The 21265-nt window shown below is 45.9% G+C and overlaps 1 protein-coding gene across 1 annotated transcript; it reads left to right on the top strand.

The window, feature by feature from the left end:
- Positions 1-551: 551 nt before the first annotated feature.
- NOA1 (nitric oxide associated 1) lies at positions 552-19347 on the top strand. Its single transcript, XM_066618291.1, has 7 exons — positions 552-1652; positions 3750-3914; positions 7076-7281; positions 11623-11754; positions 14731-14847; positions 16535-16652; positions 18587-19347. The coding sequence occupies exons 1-7, from the start codon at positions 569-571 to the stop codon at positions 18790-18792; spliced, it is 2028 nt and encodes a 675-aa protein (XP_066474388.1). The 5' UTR covers positions 552-568; the 3' UTR covers positions 18793-19347.
- The last annotated feature ends 1918 nt before the right edge of the window (positions 19348-21265 follow it).

Genomic DNA, 21265 nt, shown 5'->3' with positions numbered 1-21265 from the left:
CTGGGAACTACTCCCTCTCTCATGGCTTTCTGGCAAGGGCTCAAAACATCCCTGTTGTGTCTGGCATTTGGCTGCTGAGCAGATATTTGCCCTCTGGGCCTCTAATAACACTACTGTGAGTTGACTGCCTCCCTGGACGCATTTGTCCCTCATTGGCTCAATGATTTTTTGTTAGGTTTTGCTCTGCAATGTTCAAATTAATGTTTTGATGCCTTGTTTGATGTTTTTATTTTCCTGTTGGGATACTTTGTACTGGATCCTAAAGCTTTGTAAGCCGCCTTGGGATTTGCTTCAGCATGGGAAAGGCGGTGTGTGTGTACGTGTGTATATACATAAATATGTATTTGTGTGTGTGTGTGTGTGTGTGTGTATTTCCCATGCCAACGCGTGTGTGTTTATGTGTGTGTGTATTTCCCATACCGAAACAAGTGTGTGTGTGTTGGTGCAATGCCAGCGATTCTCCAGCAGGGGACGCAGCGCTGGGAGGACCGCGGTCCACTCTAGCCGGCCGGCTCGCTCGCTCCGCTTGCCTCGTGCCCGGTCCCCCTCTCGGTCCGCGCCGTGGACTATGCTGAGCTGCCTCAGGCGAGCGCTGCAGTTGGGTTTCGCTCGCGCGTGGCGCGGGCCGCCCTCGGGGCCCGGCTGCGTCGGAGGCGGCAGAGCGGTGCTCCCTCCTTGGCCGCTCGCAGCCGCAAGGCTCTCCGCCTTCGCGGGCGGGCAGGAGGAGGAGGAGTTCGTCTTCCCCGAGTACCTGCCCGGGGAGGAGCCGAGCGCTGAGGGGACGCCGCCGCCGGAGCCTGGACGGGAGCGGGCTGGAAGCGACCCCCGGCCACGAGCGCCGCGGCAGGAGCGGCGCGGGAAGCCCCCGAGGGAGGCGCAGCGGGTGACGGGGCGGCCGGACCCCTCCGTGCCGTCGAGCGGTGTGAGCTGCTCGGGCTGCGGCGCGGAGCTGCACTGCCGGGATCCCGCGTCGCCCGGGTACCTGCCCAGCGAGAAGTACCTGAGCCTGGTGGGGTCCGGAGAGCTGCAGGAGGAAGGCGCTGGTGCTCAGCAGAGGCGGCAGCAGGCCCTGGAGGGGACAGTGTGCCAACGCTGCTGGCTCCTGGTGCATCACCGGCGGGCCCTGCAGGTGCAGGTATCCCAAGAGGAGTACCGCCGCCTGGTGAGTGCCGCCTTGCGCGGCCCTCCACGCCACGGCCGCCCACCCCTGGTGCTCTGCATGGTGGATGTGCTGGACCTGCCCGACTCGCTCCTGCCAAACCTGCCTGAGCTGGTGGGCGACCAGGCCCATGTCTTTGTGCTGGGCAACAAGGTGGACATGCTGCCTGGAGATTCACCCCACTACCTGAAGCGTCTCAGACAGCGCCTCCTCGAAACCTGCGTCAGTGTTGGCCTGGTAGAACCAAGGCAGCCTAGCCAGACCCCTAGCCAGCGGGTAATGGATGTGCACCTCCTCAGTGCCAAGACGGGCTATGGGGTGGAAGAGCTGATCTCCAAGTTGCAGCGGTCCTGGAAATTCAACGGAGATGTGTACCTCGTGGGAGCTGTCAATGTTGGCAAGTCTACCCTCTTCAACACCCTTCTGCACTCCGACTACTGCAAGTCCAGGGCCTCAGATGTAATCAACAGGGCAACCATCTCACCTTGGCCAGGTACTGGCATTCGGAGACTTTGCTGACTATGGTTTATTCTTTGAGGCTATTCAGGGGATGCCCAGATGGTTGCTGCTGGAGCAGTTCTGGTTAAGCACTCTACTGTACACTCAGAAATGCCAGAATGGATCCAGAAAAAGCTGATTCACTCAAACATACTGACAGGCAGGAGCTGACCGTGCAGAGTGAATAGTTGCACTGTAGATACAATCGTGTAGCTTTTTAAAGACTGCCAACTTCATGGGCAAGAGTTTTTGTTCATCTTTAAGGTGCCAAAAGACTCTTGGTTTGTGATGATAGCAAAAACAACACAGGTCTGATATTGGTCACACAGTACAGTCTTTGGCAGGAAAGGAGACTCTGGCCAAGGTGTGTCAAACATAAGGCGGGGGGGGGAGGCAGATATGGCCCGCAGAAGCTTTTTATCTGGCCTGCAGGCTCTCAGCTGCTGAGCAATGCTGAGGTGTCAGTGCTGAAAGGATGGCCCACATGATAATTGGGCTCTTATATTTTAAAGTATGATTAAGATTTGTGTAGTTTCTCTTCTGTCTAATGAATTCCTACATGAGAACAGAGTGCTTATTTCTGGTTTTGACCTGTTTAATGACCTCAACAGGCAACATGAATGCTATTCAGCCCATGGTATGAAATGAGTTTGACACCCCTGCTCTAGCTTCTGTGTTTGTGGGCTTTGGGGGTCTAATGTGTCACTTGAGCACATTAAATAATACTTAATATTTATGTAGCACTTTAGAGTTTTGAAAGTACTTTTTATGAATTATCCTAGCATCCAGCCTGTAAGGTGGGTATGATTATCTCCATATTACGAATTACTGAGACTTTCCTTAGAAGACCGTTCATGGCAGAAGTTGGATTTTAACCAAGTACTCTCTACTTTGTAGCTCAGTCTCTTGCCCACCACACCAACTCCTTTGGCATGTTTGCATGACTTCTAAAACTACTCACCTGGTCACATGTACTAAAAATTGCTTCTAGTCTATTTGAAACAGGAAGTTTGTGAATTGGAAACCAGCAGATTCTTTTTAATACTGTTAATAGGACACAAGTTGATAACATGAGTATGTGTGGGTTAGAGGACTCCCAACTTTTGACAATTTGCAAAACTGCCTTAAGCATGTCTTGTTCAGTGTTGGCACAAAGGGGCTGATCTCTGTTCAGTTGCAAGCATTCAGATCCTAAAACTTGTAATGCTGCATTTATATACTGTTTCTTTACTTTTCACTGATAGTGGCTTGTTTGCTCCATCCTAAACTTGTGTTTGCTTGTACAAAGTCTTAGGGATGGATAATAGAATTGTAGTGTTATTACACATAGGGTCATGACTGTAATGTATAATCATATGCATATTTACTAACTAGATTAACCATTTACTAACTATTGTGTTCAATGGGGCTTACTTCCCAGTAAATGATTATAGGATTGGAGCTTAAAACAGCTGCATGTAAAGCATCAAGTTGCTTTCCATGGTTGGGGCAATATTTAAAGTGGGGCCTTCTTGGTTCATGAAATCCTGTTAGCCCTTACAGTGACAGTTTTGAAAACATCAGATCTCAAAATGTGATAATTATTGTAACAGATTTAACATTCACTGTTTGTTTTTCAACACATCACTGCTGTATTTAAGGCTTTTCTCTATAGCTTTTTGGATGAACAATTCTTCGGTCATTAGCAAATCAGCAAGTCTTACAAAATAGGTTGAGGGAACATGTTGCTTTTTCTGCCTTGGGGCACAATCCCAACCTCTGTTGAGCTGGCGCAAGTCCAGAGGCGTTCAAGGGCAGAGGAGTTCAAGGGTGGGGGGAAGGGCAGGCAGTGGGCAAGTGAGCAGGGGGTGGGGCCAGAATCCAGCACTTATGCTGGATCCTAATCACAGTTTGGAGCAGCTCTGGGCTGCTCGAATTTATGCCACCACTTGAGCCCTTGCCCTGGGCTCAACTGCAGCTGATTCCAACCCGCTGTATTGGCCTGCCTACTCCAGGACAGATTAGGATTGGACTGTTCGAATCTTAGTGCACAATTGGTTTTATGTAGTCCTGACCATAGATGTATGTGGAATTTCTTGTTTGCCTTTTCCAGGAACAACCTTAAACCTCCTAAAATTTCCAATTATTAATCCCACACCTTACCGAGTATTACGAAGGGAGGCAAGACTAATGGCAGATGCAAAGAAAACAGAGGAAGAGCTCAGTGAAGATGAACGAAAGCAACTCAGCATCCTCAAAAAGCAAGGCTACTTAATAGGTGTGTATTATCTGGGGATTATAATGTGCTGTAGAACACAAATACTTGATTAATCTTTTTGCACACACATGTCCACCCAAAATGTTCTTGCAAATCATTTGGTAAGATGAGTGGGGTGGGGTCTGTGAATACCTTTTTATGTGGATGGGGGTCTGTGAACACACAGCTTCTTGTGGTATTCATAGTTCTAATACCATATCCCATTGGTTCCCAAACTGCACTGCAGCACTATAGGGTATCACAGCACACTCACAGGTCTCTGGTGGCCACTTCTGCATATTCTCCCAGGTGCTGCCATCTTGCATCTCATGAGATTTTGTGAGATCCAAGATGGAGGCACCTGGCTGAGCTGGGTAGAAGAGACTGGGGTGCCGTCACCCTTGTAAGTTTGGGAACCATTGCCGTATTCAAAAATGACATCATCAAAAATATGTACAGCACATGTTATACTCATTTGATTTATGGGGATAACAGAAGTTCTAAACTATAACAGATAGATTTGGACTATCTTAAGAATTTGAAAATAAACTATGACAGTGAACTGTGTGTTTTTTGTTTTGCTTGCCAGTGATAGGTAGCCCAGTTATTTAACAATACATCTGTTTTAATTTATCACATAGCTTCCTTTTTAGAGTTCTAGCATTAAATGCAGCAGTCTGTTTGTTTTCTATTATTAGTGCCAGTTTCAGTAACAGTGGCCAAGATCTAAAGAGCCCTTTTGGGTCTTTTTCTAGCCCTGTAGCATTTTTGTTACTGTCTTTGAACAGTGGTGTCTTGAACCCTATGCTATATCACAAATTGTTTTTGAACTTTCCCTCAGTTTCAGAAGCAGTTGACATAAAGTATAGGAGGATTCTCTTGGTGAATAAAAACCAATTCTATGGAACTAGTTTGATGGTTCTTTGCAGTTTTAGTCATTTTCTTAGTTACATATTGGGCATTAGATTAGTTGAAATGAGCACAAAGGAAGATGCAGTAAAAAAACTAGCCCATTTTCTTTTAGTTCAGCCATGTGGAGATAGACTATGGAGTGATGGTTGGGGATGTTGGCAAAGTTCTTTTGAACCAAGCTTGGATACAAAACTTGGAGGTTCAGAAATCTCTGCTTCAGAGAAGGGGCAAATTTCCATAAAATTTGAGATTTGTTACAAAGCTTGGCATTCAGAAAAGTCATCTTTTTCCCATCAGTTTCCCAAATGAGCATTTACACACTTGTTCAGAAACAACGCTGGCTGTGGATGCCAAGTAGCAAGTAGGGAGTGTGTGGTCTCTCTTTCTCATTGCCAGTTGCTACAGCGCACGGTTAATTTTTTTCTTTCTTTCTGTCCTCTCACACTGCACAAGGAAGCATTTTTGTTCCTTCTCTCTCTCTCTCTCTCTCTCTCTCTCCCTAACATGTGGGTCCTCAACTCATCAGGAAGAATAGCATGATTACTGCTGGGATTTGTAATTTTTCAAAGGACTGTCATTGCAGTTGTTTTTATAAAGACTACAGCTCCCCCAAAAACCTTAACACCACTCTTCCTGATATGCTGAGGACCCAACACTTTAGGGCAGTGTTCCTTCAACATACTGGGGTCACTGTGCCCTCTCAACTTCCTTTTCCTGTATCAGCTGGGTGCCACCATCTTGTATCATGTGAAATCTTGCATGATCCAAGATTGCAACACCTAGCTGAGCCAGTAGGAGGGACCACCGGGGACATCCGAGCTCACAGTTTGGGAGCCACTGCTTTAGAAGGAAAAAGATTGAAATAAAATGCCTTCTTCCAGAGCAGGGGTGTCCAAAGTTTTTGGCAGGAGGGCCACATCATCTCTCTGACACTGTGTCCGGGGCCAGGGGAAAAAAGAATTAATTTACATTTAAAATTTGAAAAAATTTACAGAAGTTTACATAAATGAATATATTAAAGGTGAACTTATATGAATGAATGAAGGTCTTACAATAACTCAAGGCTTATAAAAGGCCTTGTACAAAGCAAGGCTGGCCTTTGCTGCCGCTACTGCATCACAGATGTGAAACAACAAGCAGTGGAGGGAGCCCTCATCCCACAACTCACGTAAGAGGTCAAACAGTCGCCCTTACGCTGAGAGCAGTTGCGTCAGGTCAGCATGGGCTCCAGCAAATCTCCGGAGGGCCAGAGGCTCATTGGAGACTGGGGGCTCCCTGAGGGCCGCATTGAAAGGCCTCGAGTGCCGCAGGTGGCCCCAGGGCCAGGATTTGGGCAGCCCTGTTCCAGAGCAATGGGGAATGAGGAAAGAAGGAAGGATTCCACATGCTTTCTGCTCACTACTTGCTTAATCTTCACATGAAGGGCTTATAGCAATGGTTCTCAAACTCTCTGTGAGAGTTTGGGAGCCACTAAGTTTTTGCAGGGGAACATGGAAGGCAGCGGGAGCAGGGAGGAGGAAGTGACGCAATCCCCAGGATCACGTTGCGGGGGGGGGCGCGCTCAGGGACTGGCATTTACTTACCAGTCCCTGCAGCAGCCTCACTGGGGTGCAGGGAGCCCTGCTTGTCCGTCCGCAGGGCTCTCCAGCCTCCAGAAAGTGAAAGCGGAGCGATTGCGTTCTGCCTCCACAAAACCAGAAGTGGAGCACAATTGTTCCACTTTCATTTTCTGGAGGCTGGGGAGCCCTGCAGACAGTTGCTCAGACTCCCCGCACCCCTGGGAGGCTGCAGCAGGGACTGGTAAGTAAATGCTAGTCCCTGCAGCCCCCTTAGCAATGCAGTCCTGGGGAACATGTTGCTGCCTCTCCCCTGCCCCCTCCCCTTAAGGGGAAAGAATCCAGGGCCCTTTGGCTGGGGCAGTGCAATGCCCTAATTTGAAAAGCTGTGGCATATAGGAAGGGAGTATGTGTAGAGCATTTCCAGTACTTGTATTGGATGGAAAGATGACACTATTTCTTCCTGAAAATATCAGGAAGAAATTATCACATTTTCTAGTTCATAGAATCCAAGAAAAGAACAGTTCACTCATCTCTAATGATTACTAAGCATTTTCAGTGTGAGATCTTAACTCCAAACTTTGCAATTCAGTTACAATGCTGTTTCTTCCAGATTGTTATACCATGAAACCTGTCTGTGAGAGGGGGGGAAACTACTAGTTGGAGAAAACATGGGTGTGTGTGTAATATGTATATATTTTCCTTTGAATTTAGGAAGAATTGGAAGAACGTTTCAACAACCACAGAAGCTAAAAAAAAATTATGAAATTGATTTTGATGCTGAAGCATTATCTTTTAGCACAGAGGAAGAACCTGCCCCTTTACCAAAAACTCTTACCAAAAAAGAGGAACTCACATACAATGAAGTGAAAGATGCTCGCTGGTTTTTTGACACTCCAGGGATTGTAAAGGACGGCTGTGTAAGTAATCTCTATATTTTTGTTTGGTATGTGGGATAGAGAATAGGGAAGTACTTCAGTATCTGTAAAATAAGGATAAGATATCCTTCATTCCCAGTTTTGAATGGGATCCTAAAGTAACCTTGTCATTCAGAAAGTGCCTTGCACTAGGTGCACTGATTCTCAAATGAAAATACACATCATCAGTGCCATGTGGACAGCTGAGGAGTTTGGGCTTCTTTCCTTGATATGTTCTTTAGGGAACCAAAAGCAATTATTGAGAGGAGTTACTAAATACTGTGAGTGGGGGGGGGGGAACTAGATGCTCACCTGATGCCATATGCAGTGGTCCCTTTGGCGTGTCAGACTATTGTGTCCGTTTTGCAGGCAATGCAGTGATCATGTAAATCAGCAGGCAGGCACCAAACCCTGGCCCATGGATCGGATCTGGTGCCTGGAAAATGCCCTTCTCCACATGCGCGGCACTCACTGTTCTGCTGCACAGCGTTTTATCTTGCTAGCCAATCTCTGAAGAAAGTCATGCTGGACAGCAGCTTCTGCTGCTCATCGCCGCAGCAGGCTCTGTGCCCCAATTTCAGGGCGGAAGCGGCTGGTCAAAGTGACTTCTGCAAAGATCAACAGGCAACATAAGACACTGCATAGCAGAATGATAAGCGCTGTGCACAATGAGGAAGCCTTTTTTGTCACCCAGCAGTCTGCATTGGGAAACCACTGATGTAAATCATGGAAGTATGGGGTGGCATTTCTCTGCAAAAGTGGCTATGGCTCTGTGCTCTTCTTGTGGTTTCTCCTGCTTTTGCTGGCAAGCATTGCTCATGCCACAATCATTGATAGTAAAATTCTGATTTTCCTTCACCAGTACCTCAAACTGATGCCATTCAGAAGGGAGTAGAGTAGGAAGCATGTTGGTCAACTGTAATAAAATATATGTTCCTCCTTTTAGTTCAGGCAAAAGATAGGGATGCGAATTTTAAAAGTGTGCAAGTTGTGAGGACATTGCTCCTGTTATTTCATAGAGCCTGTCTAGAAAGTATTACAGTGACAACTGAAAATTCATACGATACAAAAGTTTCTGGTTGCATTGGCTGAATGTGTATTAATGGAGTTCTAGAATTCCACTTACCTGTTGTCCTGTGGCTGATGGAATTTCTTCTCCAGTGCATTTGACAGAATCTGAGGCCAATTACAGAATATGCAGAGGTGTCTTATTTCTGTCAGTAGGTTCTACTGTCCTGTTTCAAATATGAATCTCTTTAGATGCAGATTTTGGGGCTACACAGCCGTCCTGATTAGCACCCAGTGGGATATAAAGCATGGATAGCAGGGCTCGTCTCTTGTGAACACAGGCATTAATTATTTCTGTGTTCGAACTCATTTGCAAGGAATTTCATGTCTCAAAATACATAACTAGTAGTATTGAGTAGACTTCACAGAAATCTTTCATTAGCTTGTAAAATTGATCTTAGATCTCATTCCCTAAATGTAAAAAATGTGATGCCCTGACTAGATGGAGGAAGCCCGGAGCAAGGGGAGGATGTGGTCCACTTTATTCTTGATTTATATATGTGCAGCCTAGAAATATGAGAAAACAGGTCACTTGGAGCGACACAAAATGCTGAGATCACAAGAAAATAGGGGGGATATCTGAAATGACTGAGAAAAAGTTCTAATTAAGGGTAGCTAATGAGCAGCTTGTTAGTACAAAGCATATCCACTTCTTTCAAAGTCGAGCATTTTTTTAAATTTTCTGGAGAACTTAACAGCTGTTCCCACAGCTCTTAATTGGATATAGTAATGACAATCATTTAGTTTAATGCTCCCTGAGAAACAAATAATTGGCTCTGAACTGGTTTGTAGGAAGTCAGTCATGATTACATGAAGCTGTTTTGTTTAAAACTTTCATAAGGGACCCACAGTTGAGTGAATGTAGATTGGGAATGGATTATTTGATGTTTCGATAATTTCGGTTAACGTTGCCTGTATGAGACTGAATTTGGAAGTGAATAGAACAGGAATGACATACAGTATTAAGTTGCACTTTAAAATTCTTCATTCTGTTGGAATTGCTACCTCTGACTAGAGAGATGTACCAAGTAAGCTATGATTTCTTTTTGCAGAAGTTATTCTGGATTGTGAATGAATTGTAAAGTGTTGTAAATACATGTAAAATGAATTGTTTGGCGCTTAACTGTTCAGCTGTGCAATCTTCTTGCTCACAAATGTAGTCATTGAGAAGTCTACATTCTGGATATCACAGCAACAGGTGGATACATAGAAAGAATTTGCTCTATTTGGGATAGTTCTAACTTGCCCATTCATCCATTTCAACTTATGAGCCACCCCTGTGTTGACTGAGAGCCCAGTCCTGAGCTCAGCATTCCAGCTTTCCACCAGAGTGCACTGTGGCAAACGTGCCATAATGCACGTCTGCGAGGCTTATCGCCAGGCCAGCACCTGTGCTAGTCCGGTGCTGGGCTAGCGCCGGGCAGGCGCCCATCCTCCGCTGCTCGGTGATCTTACAGACCACCGAGCCACAGCACAGTAAGGTGGGGGCGGGGAGGAGGCGTTCCAGAGAGGGGGGAGGCAGGCAGAGGGCGGAGAGAGAGCAGGGAGGAGGCATGACGGGGAGGCAGGAGGCAGAGAAAGGGTGGGTGGGAGGTGTGTCGGGGGAGGGAGGGAGGCGAGTCCTGTGGAGCTCCGCTCCACCGGATGCAAGGCGTCCGTGTGGGGCTCGGCGCCCTACACGAACAGCTTTACCTTACCCCGGTAAGGTAAGGTAAACCAATTTAATTACTTTACTTTGAGTAACCCCATTGCGGGGCTGCTTCCCTTACCTGGGAGAAGGGGACAAAAGTCCCCTTCTTCCGAGGCGCCACCCACGGCAGGCTGAGGTGCACAGGATAAGGCGGGAGCTGTTCTTGGCGCCGCTGCAGCTACACCCCCCGGGCAGCTCAGGATTGGGCTGTGAATGGTTGCTTTACGTGCTTAATGGTCTTCATTTCATGTACACCCAAAATTAAAATTCCTTAGAACTGATATTGTACTTTCTGTAAATGAGGCTGCAATCCTAACCATGCTTTCCTGAGGGTAAGCCCCATTGAACAAAATAGGGCTTACTTCTGAGTAGACTGGTTAGGATTTGTGCCCACAGTCACACAATTTTGAAGACGTTGGCTACAATCCAAAGAAGCTGCTTATACACTTTCAAGGGAAATTGAACATGCATCTCATTTTCCCACAGCAATTTCCAGAGGCAAGCAAGCCCAACTAATTTCTGCTCAACCAGTATGTGGTCCCAGCTGATAGACTGTCTCTCTGTCTAATCTACATCACAGGGTGAATGTGAAGGGAACACACCACTCTGAGCTCCCCTTAGTAGGGTGGAATGGAAATGAAACACAGTATCGGAATGACTGTTTTATGTGGTTTCAAGGAATTGAGCTTGCTTCAGTGAGGTTTTGACTTTTTTCTTATGCTGAAGAGTAGAGCTCCCATGCTGTATCACAAGCTGTTTCTGGAACTCTTCTCAAAAACTGTTTGCCATGCGTTCTTCAAAATTAGTTGCTGAAGAAACACAAATCCAAGGCATCTTTGAGTGCATTAACAAGAATGTACTGCAGGTTATTTGGCTCTTTGGTATAAATCTGTAAAAACAACTGAGTAGTGCGGAGTGTGTGCATGCTTAGCTCCTTTGGATCAAAACCATTGTATTATGTTAATTGAGCCTTAACTAACAGGCAACCCAATCCAGCACAAATTCCGCTTCACTGCATCTTGCGGACAAATTTTGAATACTAGGGGTCTCCGCGAAGTAAGAGGACATTTGTCCCCTTGCCACAGGGTAAACCCCAGCCTGTGCAACAGGTCTCCTCAGTCCTGCAAGAGCCATATGGCTGGCACAAGACTGTGCACCCATGTTGGCAGATCAGGCCTAAGATCCTGCCACAGATCCTGCACCCCATGCCCAGTCCACTCATCCCCCGCCCTGTTGCCACCCTGCCCCTGTGCTGCTCAACACAGAACTCACCATGTCCAGTAAGCAGGACAGCACAGGCCTTCCTGCTAGTGCTCCTAACTGGTACCTATTGCAACATGGAGCGTGCGCTCCACCGGCACAGAAGGGAGATTGGATTGGGCCATTGGTGTTCCTTTATCTCAGCATTTATGACAAATACTGTTTTGTCCTCAGTGTCTAGGAATTATTTTATTGCAACTTTTCATATTAACTGCATATGAACTCATTTTAAATTGTATCAAACAGCTGTGGAAAAAGCTGAACGTCTGAAGTAAATGTGTATTTTGGCTCTGAATTATATATATAATGGTCTGCTTTGTTTTTAGGTTTTAAACCTTTTAAATGAAAAAGAAGTCAAACTTGTCCTGCCAACCTGTGCCATTGTTCCAAGGACATTTGTGCTTAAGCCTGGGATGACCCTGTTTCTGGGTGCCTTAGGACGCATAGATTATTTACAGGTAAGGGGAGAAGGTCCTCTGAACTTGTTATTAGGATCTTATTTGCTGTTTGTGTTACAAGCTGTGGTAGAAAAGGCCATGTATCTTACCAGTTCTACCTGGTGAGGCATATTTCAGTCTTGCTGTGAGCTCAACTTTTCCCTGTCCTATTTTCTCAGCACTGGCGTACCTGGGAGGGGGGGGGCAGACGGCAAATGCCCTGAGCGCCGACCCTCCAGGGGCACTTCGGAGCCTCGCCCCCACCCCCCCAGGAGGAGCGCCCAGGAGCGCTGCGGAAGTAGCTTTGGCTCCGACTGAGCCGCCCCCTGCCCACCTTTATAGGAGGATAGGAGACAGGCGCCCTAGAGAGGCACTGAAGCTCTAGGGTGCCCATCTTGTCTCCTCCTATAAAGGAGGAGGGGAGGGGGGACGACCTATTCAGCGCTGAGACGCTGCCTAGGAGGCAGCTTCCTGCTGCCTCCCAGGAGCATTCCTGGGCACCCCTGCTCCACTCTGAGGGCGGAGACTTCAGTGGAGATGTGTGCTGCTTCCTGGCTCGGGTCGTCGTTGCTCCGCCTCTGAGGCTGTCCCTCAGAGGTGGATGGGAAGCTTCCCGGCCCAGGTTGCCCCTACTCCGCCTCTGAGGGCGTCCCTCAGACTTCGGAGGAGATGCGTGCTGCTTCCCAGCCCCCATGGAGCCTTCCGCGCAGCTTACAAGCTGCGCAGAGGTCTCCACAGCAGTGGTCTGGGGCCGCTGGAAGCAGCCCCAGACCACTGCCTGGAGACCCCCGCAGTGCAGAAGGCTCTGTGGGGGCCTTGGCTGCCTCCTCCGTTCCCCCTTGTTTTCAAAGGGGGAACAGAGGAGGCAGCCGCACGGAAGTAATTGCGTTGACAATGACCACAATTATTTCCGGGTCAGGTGCACGGGGAGGCGGAGAAGGGGTGTGGGGGAGTGGAATACTGGGGGTTGCCCTGGGAGCGGGGACCCCCAGGAACGCCACTGTTTCTCACTATTGATAAACAATTTGTGCCTCATCACCGCCACCAGAGGCCAACAGAGTGCTACTTACTAAATGCCTCTGGTTATATAGCTGCCTCCTCTTCTTCAGGATCTGTTGTTTTCTACCCTTGAGATCCTCAATTTAATAATGTGAGCAGAATCCAGTTTCAGGGAATCTCTTTGATTAACAAAAAGAAGACAGGCTTCCTTCCTGCTATTTTAGTCAACACAGATCCAAGCAGATTTTTCCTTGATTATCAAAAATTGCACCACCATTCAAATTGAAATAATATTTGTATTAATTTACATAGGAATCTTAAATACTGTTCTCTGCCTCAAACACTCTTCACTTTCTTAATGGGTGGTCTTTCAGACAAGTACAATGTCTTAAAAGGTACTGATCTTTGTGTCCATGGTTGGATTTTGGGGGGTGCCCAACTGGCACACCTCCTCCTCCCCCCCCCCATATGAAGCCTCTAGCAAACTGATTTCTCTGTATGTTTCTATCCCCTAGGGCCTAAAGAAAAATAATTTCTTATTATTATAGGACTGGCCCCATTTCCAGTCACCACCTGCCTTACCTCGGAAGGTGGAGGAACTCAGAGCAGGACCTCTAACAATAATGTTTGGACAAGCGTATGTAGAAGAAGATGGTCCAAGCCCTTTAGACCAGTGGTTCTCAAACTGGTGGGTCATGACCCACCAGTTTGTGTAACACTTCCCTTTAAGGGGTGGGGGAAGGGGAGGGAGGCAGCGACGCGATCCTCAGGATCGCATCGCTAAGGGTGGGCGAGGGTGGGTGCTTGTGCCTTACTTTGCATGATGCTGGGCTGCAGGAGGTGCGGGGAGCCCTGCACAACCCTGCACACTGCTCCCCGACTCTTGGAACCTGCAAAAGAAGCGGGCGCAAAACACTTGCGTTTTGCAGGAGGTGCTTTGCGCCTGCTTCTTTTGCAGGTTCCAAGCATCGGGGAGCGCTGTGCAGGGCTGCCTGCACCTCCTGCAGCCTGCTGCAGTCCAGCATCATGCAAAGTAAGGCACAGGCATCCCCCCCTAACCCCCCTTAGCGAAGCGATCCTGGGGATCGCGTTGCTGCCCTAGCCCCTCCCCTGCAAGAACTTACTGAGGGAGTAAAGCTCCCTCAAAGTTTGAGAAACCCTGCTTCAGACATTAAAAGTTAAAATCAGCACTTTTAGCATTTGGGAGAGTTGGAAGGGTCCATTAGGGAGTATAAATCTTGCTCATATGTGCTAGCAAAGTAGGGTTTGGCATTACATGAAGGGGCCTCAACACGTGCTTCCCCTTCTGCAACAAGGCATAGTTTGCTAAGTTTGGATGTACATAAAAGAAAAAGTTAGGGAGAGTAGACCTGAACCCAAAGCTCATTCACATTGCCATTATATCTGAAATGAGCCACAGAAATAGAGACTTCTCAGTTGCTTACAATCTCAAGATTTCTGGTTATTACGTTTGTTCATTTCTTCAGCAATGGTTTTCACATTCTTGACAACAGCAACTGTTTCTGCCTCTTTCAAGTATCTGACACAGCATTACTCATCTTTTTATTGCAGAGGTTCCCAAAATGGGGCATCGTGATGCTCCAGCCAAGGAAGCCCTTCTTCTGCCCCCTCAAGGGGTGGGGCAGGGGATGGCAGTGATGCAATTGCTAATGTCATGCTGCTGCCAGGGCAAAAGGGCTTTTTTAAAACTCACCCCCCGCAGTGCCAGTCCTCCGGAGGCTGTGGGGACCCTGCAGATCCCTCTGCAGGGCTCCCCGTACCTTAGAAAAGCTGAAAAACATGATTGCAACTCACTTCCAGTTTGGAAGCTTGCTAATATCACTTCACTATGATGGCAGCCCTTAAAAGCTATGCTGCTGTCAGCTGTTGGGTTTAGAGAATTACTTGGTTTTAAGCTGACCTTTTCAGCTTTGTTTTTTTCTTAGTAGTACATGTACTTATCTCAGACAAGTAATATTCAACCTTGTTCCACTTTAGGGGACTCAATCCTCTTGGTTTTCCGTGGTTGCCTCTAACTTGTTGCCTGTGCACATCACTACAGTAGAGAAAGCAGATGCTGTATATCAAAAGCATGCAGGGCAAGTGTTGTTGAAGGTAAGAGAGAACGGTCTGTGCACCGTTGGAGACTCTGTGAGGGGGGAATGCCTTGTGATCTCTCTTGTTGCACAGACATTCATTATTGTGCCTCTTGGGTCTAGCACAAGGCAGGCTTTGTTTTGCTCTTTGCCAGCACTATGACTACATTGTCTCAGATGAGCTCTCCCTATCTCGGTGGTCGTCCACTTTTTGCAAGAAGAAAAAGAAGGAAATAATACTTTACATTGTTTTGCTTCTGTCCAATCTCTGGAAAGCAGATGGTAGAATTAATAGCTTTCTGTGAGTTCTAGTGCAAAAAGTTTATTCCCTGTTAAAGGTGCACTAACAGGAGGCCTCTCTAGGAGGGGGTGTCTCAGGAGCCAGACATATGGTGGATTTAAGTTTCAGTTATTTATATAACGTGTGCAACACAAAAAGTACTTTACAGTGGCTTGATGCTCAGATCTGTGTGTTCAAGATTTTCTGTCCTCTTCTCTCCACAGCAGCACACGAGGCCATTCAAACAGCTACTCAAGAGTCAGGAAATGTGATATGGGGGGAAGGCTTTTATGCGAGGGGGACATTACCAAAAACTGCTTTGAGGGTTTGCTCATTGCATGGTTTTTGGTAATGCCCCACGACCACATGCCGCACCGTTTAAGGGTCCCTTGACCCTCATGACTGTCGGGGTGGACTTCTGAGAACAGCTCTGTTGGGGAGGACGGAGGTCACTTTTGCCGTTGTGTGAAACACTGCTTAGAATGCAACCCTGTATTTTTCCAAAACTGTCAACTAAATATTTTTTTTGCCTTCATTTTCTTTATTCTCCTGTTCTACTTTGCTTGTCCAGTCTGTTCATTCCAATACCCATCAGTTTTCTCTTGTGGCATTTGGCCTATCAGTGTTTCCCTAAAATCTGCAGTGCTGTATCTACCACTGCTTTTCAAAGATACCTTACAATTTACTTGTTTTCATGGTGTTTTTTTTCCTGTCTGAATGGGTTCTCCCTCTTCCCCCTGCCCTCCCTTACTTTCCCTGTGTTTTTGTTTCTGCTCCAGATGTTAAACTTGTGGGCAGGTATTATATCTTTCATACAACACCTGACTGCTGTGGGTAAATATTGATAAATATTTTGATAAATATTATGAAAAAACATATTTAGGGTGCAATCCTACCCTGCACTGGAACAGGCAAGCCAAGAGGCTTGCACTGTATCCAGTGCAGGATAGGGGCCCAAAGCAGCTCAGCCAGAGGCAAGGGGAAACTTTTCCCCTTACTTCTGGGTAAAGCACGCTGGCCCCTATAGGTCTCCTTGGACTTACGCCACCTCCTGAGGTGGCGTAAGTCCAAGGAGAACAGAGCGGCTTGAAGCTGCTCTGATCTCCCCAGAAATGGGGGTTGGGATCCGGCATAACTGCTGGATCCCAGCCCCGCCTACTGCTCCCCACCTGCCCGCCCCCAGGGCTGCCCTCCCCCCAATGCAAGGCTCACGGAGTAAGCCACCACGGAGGCTGAATTCAGCTTCTGTGCGCCGATGCAACTTACTCCCAAGGAGGTGCAAATGTGTCTTACACAAAGGACTTGGGCCAACCTATGGGCACCTCAGGATTGTGCCCTTAAGGAGTTTTTTTCTAATTTAATTGGACAAATCTTCAAATACTCATCTTTACTGTACAAAGCCTTTACTTCTGCCTTGTAACTTAAGGTCCCTATGGGAGGTGAAGAACGAATGAAGGAGTTCCCATCATTTGTTCCTCAGGATGTGATGCTGAAAGGAATTGGTGATGCTGAAGCAGTAGCTGACATAAAGCTTTCATCTGCAGGTAAATTCTTCAGATTATTCTCTTGTGGAGGATGTGTGTGCTAGATTGAGGATACTGTTTTTCTTTTCTTAATATGACGAATGAGTAAGAGACTGTTGTACAGTAACATTTTTTGAAATGTGCTGAATTCATAAAATCTCTTTGAAAGTTCTGTTGATTTTACTGAATTTCAAGATTTTTGGATAAACATTTAAAGAGGGAGCATTTTCTGAAGATAACCTTAAGTCTTGTTCTTACACTGAAAAAAGAAACTAATTAACATGAGCCTACTCCGTGAAAACAGTAGGAATGTTTACAGTAAGTCCCATGTTCTTTGTTTTTTAATACTGATATCACCTTTTAAGTAAGAAGTTATCAAAGTAGGTTGCATAACAAAAGAATAAGACAGTTCCCTGTCTCAAGGGGGCTCTCGGTCTAAAAAGAAAGAACAGGGAAACAACAAAGGATGAGAAGGGAAATGGGATGAGAAGAATGAAATGGGGAAGAATATGCAAAACAAGCACACACATAGAACAGTAATACTGTATGCTCAGTGAACCAGCGGGGGAATAGAGACAAGCCTTCCTGAGGCCAGAATACCATAGTGCCAGCTGTATAGTCACAATGAGCTGACAAGGCACAATAGGCAATCCCAGTTGCATCACCATGTGCATATACTCCATAACGATATGGATAATAGGCAAGGGTAACCTTAGCTCTTGTGTTGTGCCAGAAGTGGCAATTCCCTTTGGTTCTTTGATGTGGATTCCAGTGGGAACTGGCCCACTGCTAATGTCAGATTTGGGGGCAATACTCCATCCACCCAGCAATGGCCTCTAGGATCAAGGTCCCTAGGCCTCGAGTTTCAAGGTCTCTGAAGGTCCTGGGGGAGGGTATGTAGGACTCCTCACCCAGACCATGGTGAAGGAAATATGGATCCTCATTATTCTCTTCTCTCTAACAGTGGAGGACCCAGTTGTGTCATGATGGAGTGCTGTTGCTACTCCTATAGGCCTTGCATCAGGCCTGGGGGTGACATCAAACTATTTGGGGAGGAAAAAACCAAGTCAGATGGTGAAGAACCTCAGAAAAGTTTCTCCAAACTGGGTGAATGGGCAGTGAAACAGCAAATGTGGTTCAGTATACATAAGCATAAAGTGATGCAAGAAAAATATCCAGGCCACGTAAACACTAGTGGGATCAGAGCAGTCAGTGATGAACCAGGAAAAACTTCTTGAGCAGTGAAGAAGGCAAATTCCATGCCTAGGGATCAACAATAAGACTGATTATAAGACTGTTATTATTAAGACTGTTATGACATCCCTGTTAAAAGTTGTGATGCAGCTATGTTTGGAATATTGTGTACGGATCTGGCTGTCCCATCTCAAGAAGGATATTGTACAGCTGGAAAAGGTGCTCAAGAGGGCAAACAAAATTATCAGAGGGATAACACACCTTCCTTTTAAGAAAAGGCTACAACGCTACAATGAGGGCTTTATAGCTTGGAAAAAGCTATTATAAAATCATGCATAGTTTTATAATACACACACCCTTTTCTCCCTCTTACAAGGGTCATCCAATGAAATCAATTGGGAGATTCAGGGTGGACAGAATGTATGTTTTCACACACTGCATCATTTGTCTCTGGAATCATTGCAACAAGATGTGGTACTGGCCACTAGCTTGAAAGACCTTAAAAGGGGATGGGACATAATGGAGGACAAGTCTATCAGTGGCTACTAGTCATGATGTTGATGTCCTTCCTCCATGTTCATCAGCAGCAGGCCTCTGCATAACAGTTGCAGGGGAACAGTAGCAGGGGGGCTGTGCCTTCTCCCCTGTTTGTGGGCTATCCAGAAGCACCTGGCTGGCCACTGTGGGAAAGTAGATTTCAAAGTAAAGGGCCTTTGACCTGATCCAGCAAAGCTTTTCTTACACTAATTTCTTCTGTACAGGTTGGGTTGCAGTCACAGCTCATTCAGACAATAAGATGCATCTGAAATGCTATACTCCTGAAGGGACAACACTGACAGTGCGTAAACCACCTCTGTTGCCATACATCGTTCACATCAAAGGGAGCCGTATGAAAGGAAGTTCGGCCTATAAGACTAAACGACCACCTCCTCTTGTGGAAAACTTGGGGAAAAAAGTTAAAATGTAAGCAGTTGTGGCTGCTGGATGCTCTCAGGCATTACGTTTAGCCAGAGGTGGCAGCCTGTTGCTTGCATGAAGAATTTCAGGACAATGTTTCATAAACAATTTTTGTAAACTATTAAACATTAAGAAGGTAACATAGCAGTTTTCAATAGCTGCAATACAGTGTTGTGGGTGGCAGTGCTGCTATTTGTTTCCTTTCTCCATGCCTTGCTTTCAGGAAGACCAACTTGGAGCCTTTTTGAACTGATTTCAGAAGATTGCCAGAAAATGACAGATAATTTGCAGCACACAGCAGTGAAGATCACCTGTCAGTGTTTGCAGAACTTGTGTTTAGAGAAACCAGCAGTATTTGGTTCTTGCCCATGTAGGTAGTAGGAAGAGTTGGAAAACAACATGGGCAGTGCTGATATCTTGTTACTGGGGGCCCTGGTGCTGGGCTTCCATGGTACCCTGCTTTGCCCCCAGTAATGTATTTGGTGCTGTCATTGCCATGATGGTGATCAAGATGGTGGGCCTCATGACTATTGTTGTTTGGCTGTTGTTGTTGACTTGGCTGACCCCTGATTGTTGACTTGGCTGACCCCTGATACTTCCTTGGAACATCAGGTGTGTTTCTTCAATTTGTGAAAGTTTATACATTGAGCACTTTTACCTTTCCATCAAGTATCTGTACTAATTGAGAAAGCTAGAGAAACACATGAATCTTACCATCTCAGTTACTGTGTTTTGAGTTGCATTTAGCAAGAACCTGTCCCTTGCTGCCATCTACAGAAAGGAACAGAACCCAACTATCAAGATGATGCAAATGTCCAAGGAAGCTGTGAAGAGGAGTTTGGTAATTTATTTAAGGAGTGAATTAGAGGGAGGGAAATCCAAGGACAGAAAGGAGTATATCTGGTATAGTTATACACAAAGGATACTGCTGTTTCACCTAGCTAATTACACTGAAGAGCCTTTTTGCTTCAGTGAGATTTCCAAATTGAAAACCAGTTATCTCAGATCATCCAATACTACTGTAGTAAATACTGAGTGTGGATCTGTGCCTATGGGCCCAATCCTATCCAAATTTCCAGCACAGATGCAACAGCTATGCAGCCCCAAGGTAAGGGACCAAACTTTCCCTTACAAGTAGACTTCCATGACTGCCCCCCTCACTGCAGGATGCAGCATATGCCCCATTGGCACAGGGATAGGATTGGGTCCTGTGTCAGAATTGTGAATCACCAAAGGAAGAATAGTCACTCAGAAGGGTAGTCTTGTCTTTATTTTCTTATATTAGTCAAAAAGTAAAAGTTGTGCTGCTACATTTCATTTAAGTTTATTAAAAAAATTACCCCACCTTTCCCTTGTTGAAGCAGATGCCCAAGGTTGCTTACAAAATTTTCATTAAAACAACAAAACAATTAAAACATACACCCTATAAAATATTTTGCTTTTTTAGTCACTCTAATAAAGACTGATGACTTTAAGAAGATTGTATTTTTATTTCTGCTTTTGAGTCTATATCTCCTTTTAAAAGTTTGAAAGCATTGTATGTGCATGCATTTGTAGTTAAACTTAGAACACATCTTCCAGTAAAAATAGATTGGAAGCTAGCAACTCTCACAGCAGTGAATATATCTCTGACATCCTAAGAATTTTTCCTCAGTGTCTGTCCCCAGTAGTCATAGCAAATTGACATTTTAATCTATTATCTATAGATAGATAAAGATTCATATTTACCCTTTAAATATGAGAGCCAGGATTGTGTAGTGGTTCTGGTGTTGGACTTAGACAGAGAAATTCAAGTGTCAAATCCCTGCTCAGCCATGAAACTTGCTGGGTGATTGTGGGCTAATCACTGTCAGCCTCACCTACCTCACAGGGTTGTTGTGGGACAAGCAGAGGGAAGGAACCATGTACACCACCCTCAGCTCCTTTGAGGAAGGGTGGTATAAAAATAAGTGACACTTTCTGTGTTCACGGTGCTTTACATATATTGTTAACTCTTAACAAGCATGTAACGGTAGTCTAGTATGATCCACCTATGATAGATGAAGGTCTGAAAGTGTTTGGCTTAAGACCATCTCTAGAAACTTCATTACAGCCATATTTGACCTTGGGTCTTCCGGCTTTGTAGCTTGGTCTCTTTCCCAGTACAAATTGTTACTTTTCTGTAGTTGTAATATGTATTTACATTCAGAAAAATTTCTTTCTCCCTCTCAAATTAGCTTAAGGTTACAGCAGCCAAACCAGTCAGACCTTCTCTCATAAGAACTTTCAAATGCTAGGTCAAGAATTTTTATTGGGGGGGGGGGAGGTTTCTGTCTACTGCGACAGAAAAAGCAACAGCTTTTTCTCTTTTGAAGCTGATGATTTCTGCAGATTCTTGAAAGTTTTTATAGACAACCTATTATAGCAGAGGTCTTCAACAGAGTGGGTCAGGACCCAGACATGGATTGCAGTCTGCCCTCTGGAAAGTCACAGCAGTGCTGTTG

This window comes from Tiliqua scincoides, chromosome 2 (genome assembly GCF_035046505.1).
Source record: "Tiliqua scincoides isolate rTilSci1 chromosome 2, rTilSci1.hap2, whole genome shotgun sequence".
In the NCBI taxonomy this organism is placed as follows: domain Eukaryota; kingdom Metazoa; phylum Chordata; class Lepidosauria; order Squamata; family Scincidae; genus Tiliqua; species Tiliqua scincoides.
The sequence above is the reverse complement of the archived record's forward strand: the minus strand, read 5'-3'. Positions and strand labels throughout refer to the sequence as shown.